The 8,733-nt window shown below is 41.4% G+C and overlaps 1 protein-coding gene across 1 annotated transcript; it reads right to left on the reverse strand.

Annotated features, from left to right (window-relative positions):
- Positions 1-964: 964 nt before the first annotated feature.
- Positions 965-4,948, reverse strand: LOC131233447 (oleosin L-like). The gene is made up of 2 exons (XM_058230155.1): positions 4,413-4,948; positions 965-1,274 (listed from the first exon to the last, which is right to left on the reverse strand). The coding sequence occupies exon 1, from the start codon at positions 4,892-4,894 to the stop codon at positions 4,463-4,465; it is 432 nt and encodes a 143-aa protein (XP_058086138.1). The 5' UTR covers positions 4,895-4,948; the 3' UTR covers positions 965-1,274; positions 4,413-4,462.
- Positions 4,949-8,733: the final 3,785 nt, after the last annotated feature.

The raw sequence follows: 8,733 nt of genomic DNA on the forward strand, positions 1-8,733 counted from the left end.
GGATTTGGAGTGATTCTGGCCAAAGATCACGTTGACCAAGATGAGTTCGGTGACATTCTCATGAGTATATTCTTATTCAAATAAGAACTCTCCAACGTATCCGTAAAGATATGACAGAACCGCCCAAGAACGCTATAAGTATAACCATCAAAAATGAAAATAGGTAAGCTATAAATCCTAAATTCAAGCCTTTGATCCAGGTCTACCAACCTAACTTAGGCATCAGAGAGTTTACAATTGTTACCGGCAACCCCATTGCCCGCATCTTCCCTTTTTTGTATAGGTCCATCGGTGGATGCACCTCCACAGCTGATCATATCTGTTCGCCAGATTCCGAGGATTACACGTAAACTTTCTAATTACTCGTAGTCTAATATTCTTAATTAAACTATCCCAGAAAAACAAAGCCATTAACCGACAAAGAGGTTGGTGCGGTTGAGTTTGGGGTTGAATGCACTGAAATCATCGGAGGTCAAGTTGAAGAGTTGGGTGACCCAGAAACATGTTTCACCGAGACTGATTTGCATACTAGGACTGTCGCCGCCTTTCCAAAGCGGCTATTTGAACATGTGATGAAAGAAAACTGCCATTGATTAAGAGCCAAACAAACACCAAATGGAAACATGATTACAAAAGCAACTATTAACTTTAGAATCACAAAGAGGATGCATTGATGGTTAATCACCATTTCTTGTGCTTTCAGAGCACTGGCGCAGATCTAATTATACTTTTTATAAATCCCAAGCCCATGGATATGTATATTATCCTTGGTTTTTAAGTTCGTACAAGTGGAGCCCATGATTCAATGATCTAAAAACCTTGATGTAGTGGGACCCACCCCTGATGGACCAACTCCCTGGATTTCTGGGGGAGGACCCCATAAAACCCATGCATGCTTTCAACAACAGACCGGAGGTGGCTTCCATTGACTCCTTATTTTTAAGTGTGTTTGCTATTCTCAAAGTAAATCAGAAACAGAGAAGCCCAATTGACAATAGCAAAGGTTATTCCATCTGTGGAGATAACAATAATTCAAGAGAGTAGATCCAAGACTAACTTCTTCAGGATAAGCTTAATCTAGAAATTGACGTGTGCGGCCCACCATATGTATTAACGACATCCAATTCACCCTCAATCTTATCAAAACTTACACTGTGTATTAACCTCCCACACATTCAGCAATCTGTATTAACCTCCCACACATTCAGCCATGTCGTTGCCGATGCTGAGTAGATGGAAGAGAATGGAAATCCGCATCCAATACCGCAATCACACTGTTCAGTGACAATGAAACCAGAATAAAGTCATTGTAAAAAAACATTAAACCCACCTACATCAGTATATGTTAGATATCCTCAAGAGAAACATCATTTCCATGAATAGATTATACTCTAAACCATTGTAATTAAGTGTCCTATAAAATACCTACAATAAATGCAACACAAAAAATAAATATAAAATCAACCATTTCTTACGCAAAAGGATGATAAAATTCCCATATCAATTCTGCTAAAGAAACTCATCTATGGGTAGAAAAAATTGAAGATGCAATTAAGGAGAAGTGTACATATGGATGGCTATCTTACCATAGAATCATGTGGTTACCTAATAAATTCTCAGGATTTGGATATGTGAAGAACTAGTTACAACCCATAGGTATAATCCTGTTAAATATTTCTCCAACGCCATTCATAAGTTGGGTCCTAGCTGAGCAGTGGATATAATTTGATCCAAAATTCTAAACTACAACATTACCAAAAGAAAAGAAAAGAAAAGAAATCCAACTAGAAAGGTATATATGGAGTTAAAAACCCAGGAAACTCTGAAATTAAAGTTTCAGGCCTTATCCAGGTACCCAAGCAGGCTCCTCCAGTTCTTAAGGACGTGGACATCACATTTACGTTGGGAAATGGAACAGCAATGAAATTAGAGTAACGGGCAAAGACACTAATGTAGCTGAAGTAGCTATGAATGCACCTTAGTAAAATGAGTCTTATGGAAAGTCGATTGGTTCCTAGCCTGTCGTGAAATTAAAAAAATATTTGTCCATTTATATCTTTCAATTGAATCAATAGACTGTCCAATTGGAATGAGAACAGAAGGCATAGGTCATCAGAATATGGTACTTATTATTGGGAAACCATTAATAATGGGTATAGACCAACTCCCAATTTTCAATAAAACTTTTGACTTGCATGACCCGATATATTCGGGGAAACCACGCTTTTTTTTTTACTTTTTTTTCTTTTTTTACACACGCGCACACCCCCTACACACTCACGCTGTAGTAGGATTTCACCACTATGGATACTCGAACCTTGACTGGGTGTGGAAACTCCCGAGAGTCTACCACCCAAGCAAGAGTGAGGATCCTGCGGAAACCACACTTAATAGTCCTTTAACATACTTCCCGTTAATGTGATCTGTATCGTCTCTGTCGATAGTATCCTCCAACCAAAAAGGCTACCAAAACCTGCTCACCCATCACGAACATCAATTACTGATACATATACAGTAGGGGTGCACATGGGACCAATAGAACCGGTAAACTGGACCGGTTCTGAAGTGCACCGGTTCTGAAAATCAAAGAACCGATGAGTTTGGTTAGGTTTGGGGTTACGTAGAACCAAACCGAAACCGTAGAACCGACCTTGGAAACGAACTTGGAACCAGACCTTTCCATGCAATAAATATATTTAAAAAAAAAAAAAAAACAAAATAAAAAACCCCTAATTTCTTGATTCTCTTCACGCCTCCCTACTACTCCCATTCCTCTCTCTCTCTCTCTTTCTCACTGAGTCACTGGTTCTCTGTCTCTCTCTCTCTTACTCGTTCCCAATTGGGCTGAATTATAAAAAGCCCAGAACTATAGAACCAATCCGATACTGAACCATTTTTTATAGCATTGAATTATAAAAAGCCCATAACTATAGAACCGAACTGAAACTGACTCGTTTTTTACGGTCTGGTTCTGGTTCCAATTATCCTGGAACTGTTAGGAACGATTCGGTTCTGATTTCAACCCAGAACCAAACCGAACCGACCCTTGTGCACCCCTAATATAGGATAACAAAATTATACACTTGATACTGAATCTATTTCTATATATTAGAAAGAAAAATAATGTAAATTCCTGCATTAACAAACGAAAATTCCTGCATTAGCAAACGATTTGAAATGAGGTGTGGACGTCAGCTCTGGACAATGTCAGCTCTGGTGGTCGCTAACTATCGAACACAATCGAAGCTAACTATCAAACACGATAGAACTTTTTTTTCTTTTTTTTTGCCGTTTTTGAGATAATTTGTGGAAAAGGTTTCCAGGCCAGGTTTCGTCAGGCCGGGCTTGTGCACATACAATCTGTATTAGCACATCGTTCAAGAATCCTGTGAAAAGTATGTTATATAAATACATGTTTCTCCCCTTTCCACAAAGATTTTGCCTTAATTTTTTTAAAACTTTCAAATGCAACAAAACTGACTTGAACCAGCTCTGAGTCTGACCCAAAAATTGTTTCGCCAGTTCATCCGAAGTCCAAACCCGGCCCTTCATGTGATCATTCCACGTGGCAGGTGGGATCTTTGGGAGAGGGGAACGCATCCAGACTGCTCAGCTTCTGTGTGCTGAGCTTTTGCGATGCATGGTTTGAAAATTATATCAGCCGACGACTAATAACATCCGTTTTTAAATAGCGTTGCCCCTCCACTGCTCCAAACTAACCATCACTTCTTTCCGTTGAAATTTGACTATTTCAAGTCATACTTTAATATCACTTGCGACTGCGGGGCTTCCGCAGTTGGACAGTTCACATGAACGGCTGATCCATCAGCACGCCTGCCACGTTTTAGGAAATGGAAACCAGCGAAACGGCCGTCATTCAAGGTAAAACTACTCCCCTTTCTGGTACATTGACGGTCCTGATTAATCCTATTCTCTTTATGTTCTTTATTCTTTCAAAGAGATGGGATCTATACGTGACTCGTGTTTGTTTCGCACGAGTCAACACTCATGCAGCACCAGACGGGGGCCCGTACAAAACCAACCGACCACAACCCATGAAAAACCATGCAACTTTGCTACGTCCAGGTACCACGTGTTTGGCCATAGTCCAAAGAGGCAATCCACTCGAAAATAACAAACACGAGAAAACCAGATTAGGTTTTTGCCTGTTGCCTGCCCAGCAATGGTGGGATCTACCGTGGGAGTCACCTAAGTATGTGGGCCCCATCCACTGCTCCACAACCAAAATATTTACGAGAAAAAGAGAGAGAGAGAGAGAAGGTGGCTTGTAAGTTGCACAGGGACAAACACCATTAATACTACTAGAAAAACAGAAAACAAATCACGAACGGAAATAAAAGAAAAAGACAAAGCACTCGAAGCAGTTTGTATAAGAGCCGTCACAGACCCACCACACAACGCATCCTACGCCGAACCCTAACATAAGCCAAGGTAGTGCAGCTTAAGAAGCCTGCGCACCCCCTTCACCCCTGCCGTGCTGCTGCTGAACCTGCTGGAGCTGCTGTCCCATGTGCTCCTTCATGTCCCTGGCCTTGCTCGCCAGCCTCATGCGCGCCTGCTCCAGCTGGTCCGCCCCAGGAGGGTGTTTCCCGGTCACGTACTTGTATATCCACGACAGCACTGACACGGCTGCAACTCCAAACCCGCCCGAGGACATGAACCCAGCTAGCAGCAGGAAGACCGTTATAGCTGCCGGCACGAGTACGGGGCTGAAGATGACGAGGACCGGCGTCGCGACCGTCAGCCCGATCACCGTCGCTGCCAGAGTCAGCCCTGAGAGGACAAGCAGGGAGCCGCCGATCGCGACGGCGGTTGCGGCCTTCACGAGCTGGCGGGAACGAGGACCGTTTGGTTGGGTCTGGAGATCGGCCATTTTCGAGTTTTAACGGTAGCGGAGGAATGTGACGGAAACAGATGTATTTGTGGAGGGTGGGGGTGGGATGGGGAAGGCTATTTAAAGGGAAGGAGGGATCGACACGTGGCGTGGCACGAGGTGGGTGTGGCACGTGCCGGGTGACGTCGGATGCAAGGATTTGCATGAGGGCTGGTGGGTACACGCGTTGCTTTGGCATCGTCGACGGCGACAAACTAGTAGAAACGGCAGCTGGGGTTGGGGTGGAAACGCAACCCTGATTTCCCTGTTTGGTTTGTATGATAGCGGAAACGGGTTGCGTGTGACACCCTCTTACATGGGTAATGCAAACCCGTGGGACTTACCGAAACGGCTGCTTTACATCCATTCCTTTCATCAGCTTTTAAATCATGCTAGGATGTGGTTTTAAAAATGAAGAAGATCAACGATTCAGGTGAACCACACGACAACCAACGTAGAAATTGATCACTCGGGGCCATAAAAGTTCCGGATCAGTTGATAATCTTCTTTCCCTTTCATTTTGATAGGTATTGTTGGTCGAGCTTCTAGTTTTTGGCTGTATGTGTGTATGGGCATGCTAAAATTGAAATTGCAGTTTCAATTCAAACCGAACAACAATAACCTTGAATGTCAAGATAGGCAAAGACATAATATACGACCGATATCTAATGAGATTGGTCACCTATTCAGCCAGCTTTATGTGTAAAATCAAATCAAATGATATTCATAAGGTGGGGTTTGTCTTTTGATGATGAGTTACACTTTTGTCTTGTGTATTAACTTTTCAATGTAGAAATGAAAATGAGAAAGTAATTATTACATCAGTCTAGTTGCAAAATACCTTTTTGATTGATGAACTAAATCCAATGCACGGGCATAGATTCAAATTATAGCTAAATATTATCAACTACTTGGTTAATGCTACGGATTACATTATAGAATATAAACAGCATGCTCAAAAGTAAAAGATTACACTATAAAATATAATTTACTCGATATGGAAAATAAATGATTATACTATAAAATGTAAATAAACTGGTAAATTGAAATGATAATTTAAAAGATAGATTTAATTTATCTGAATTGGTATAAGACGCATTTTCTTGCCAAATTCTTCTTCTATTTATTACTTTAATCTTGCCAACTGAATACTTTTTGCGTTCCAACAGTCATTATAACCGTTCACCACTACTTTAAACTTCTCTATTTCTCCTTTTACCACCCATAACTGATTTTACACGATTATTTTTTCATCGGCCGCTCAAGTAATACACTGCACCATATTTGCAGATCTTAATAGACCATGCGGATCCATACATATCACACTAACTCTCTCTCATTGGTTCTCGCAAGGAATGGTGATAATGGGGATGAACAACTATCACCTCATGACCACATCAGTTGGCGTACCAACATCAACGGTGGGCCCAATTACATTTCAATGATGGCCATTAAATCACAACTATAGGTTTCTTATTGTATGGTCTATCTGAATCAACGGTGGGCCCAATTACATTTCAATGATGGCCATTAAATCACAACTATAGGTTTCTTATTGTATGGTCTATCTGAATTTTGTCGTGCGACTCATTTTTGGATCACATCATACTTATCCTGAAATGAGCTGAAGAAACTGATGGGCTCGCGGTAAGCCCACAGAGCTTTGTGCTACACGGGCGGGTCCGTGGCTCACGCAACTCGCTTCTGATCAAGAGACTGAGGATGGCCCCTGGGCTGCCAAGTGGGGCCCACATGAAGTGATGGTTGGGTAGCCGGAGCCGTTCGTACGACGGTGGATTCTGCTGTTGGACTGTGATACCACAGTCGAGCTTAAGAAAATGACTCTGATCGTTTATTCGTTCGTAGAGTGGGACGCCATTGAAAATTTTATTTCCAGTCGTCCAAATTGAAATATTGATATTGATGATTGGAATCAACCATTCTCTGTTATTTCGTGCTTATCTCTACTTTAAAAACTCTGCAGAACGTGGACGGTTGGGATTTCAGACCGTGTCATTATGTGTTACCCATGGGCTACACATGCTTGTGTGATCATGACTCTTGATGTAGGCAAAACAACTCAAATCTGTTAGGTGCGTGTCATAACCAACTCAACTGCCTATGCTGGATCTACTAAAAATTAGCTTTGTACATTAAGCTTAAGCTAGTCAATGTGTAGTCCGCAACCATAATATATGCAACAAATCCAATCCGTCCATCAAGTGTCTCTCCTTGTGCCCAAAACCATGAGATTTGAAAACTCAAGTGGGCCATAATAAGTAGAATCATGGCTATCTAAGATCACCGTGTTGTCCATCTAAGTTTTGAAATGGTCTGAATTTTGAGGTTCCATTTTCTTGATGGGTGCATCTTCTAATAGATTGGATGGTAGATACAAAACATGGTGGTCCCCACATGCAATCAGAAAGGTTTTAGTGATGGTCCTCCCCATCCCAAATGCTCCTATGTTTGGCCTATCAGATTTTAGATCCACATAAATAAATAAATAAAATCTTAATTTCTAGTTGGGACTGTTCAAACAAGAGCATTTACAAGGTCCGGCCCACTTAATGGATTGATTAGATCCCACTAACATATGCAACTTTGACAATTGTGTGGAGTTTATCTGGTCATTTTTACATGTGCGTGGCTTAGCAATCTCTATTAGGTTGTTAAAATAATCAATCTAGTTATTATTATAATAAACTAGACCTGACCTAGACCTGACCCAACTCAATTTTAACTGGGTTTAAGTTGATAGGCCAGTCCAAACTTGACTATGCCAGAATTTAACTGGGTCCAAGGATGCGAGACGTGGACCCGACCCAATTTCTTAATGGGTCCAAAAAAATGGACCTGAACATTCCATCAGGTACACCGATCTGGGTGCCCATTGACAGGCCTACATTCCATCGATGAGATGGCCCACCAGATCGGCAGTCATGATTTTGTCAAATCTATTGTGAGAAGGGATATCTCAAGGAGGACGAGATCTACATGTTAGCATTTGTGATGACCTCTGGATAATCTCTATGGCAGAGAAGTCAGTTGTACATTGAGTTGCCATACTACTCATGACATGCTCGTGAGATAAATAAAAAGAATTAATAAAAAAGGGAAAAAAGGAAAACCATTCATTAATTGGGCCATTTTGGTGTGGCATAGCCCAAAAGATCACAAGAACAGAACCGTCCTTTTCTGATGGCCACTGAATGTGGATTGTAGGCCGTCTGATGCAAATGAGGATCTTTAACACGATTCGAATATTGGCCATGACAACTCCTGTCCTGTGTCGTGCCAAAAATATTCTGGGCCTGGGCCAGGCTCGCCCTGATAAGCCATGGATTGGACCTTGACTGACCAGAACCCAAATTTGCAACCGTGGTTTTTGACTCAGTGACTTGTACCAGCCTAGTTTGGATTCAAGTTGAGTCAGGACTCACCGAGTTGGGGAAAATTGTCTGACTCATCTGAGTCAGCGATACCTGAATCAACCATGGCCAAATAGTTCTGGCCTGTTTGAGGCCAGCAAAAGTTCAGCCCTGTGTCATTGCTAAGGACAAGGCTCTTGTACTTTGTTTGTCCATGCTTTTGTTCTTTTCTACAGAAAACTTTAAAAGATGAGTAAGTTACCAAGTATACCTAAAAATAAAAATAAAAACATAAACTATTCAAAGTTTTTTTTTTTTTTATAGAAAAACTTGTGTCCAAAGCACCATCATTCACCTTCAATTACAAATCAACCTTCAAATCGATGTAGAGCCAGCCATAAATATATTCTTTACATATCTAGACCAAAAGAAGCACGGACAAAAGCAAAAGTAATTTGTTAGATCTGG

The sequence above is a fragment of the Magnolia sinica genome, chromosome 18, assembly GCF_029962835.1.
Source record: "Magnolia sinica isolate HGM2019 chromosome 18, MsV1, whole genome shotgun sequence".
In the NCBI taxonomy this organism is placed as follows: Eukaryota; Viridiplantae; Streptophyta; class Magnoliopsida; order Magnoliales; family Magnoliaceae; genus Magnolia; species Magnolia sinica.

What these genes read in the sequence shown, in the direction of transcription:
- LOC131233447 (XM_058230155.1), bottom strand. Translation starts at nt 4,894, where the DNA reads ATGGCCGATCTCCAGACCCAACCAAACGGTCCTCGTTCCCGCCAGCTC.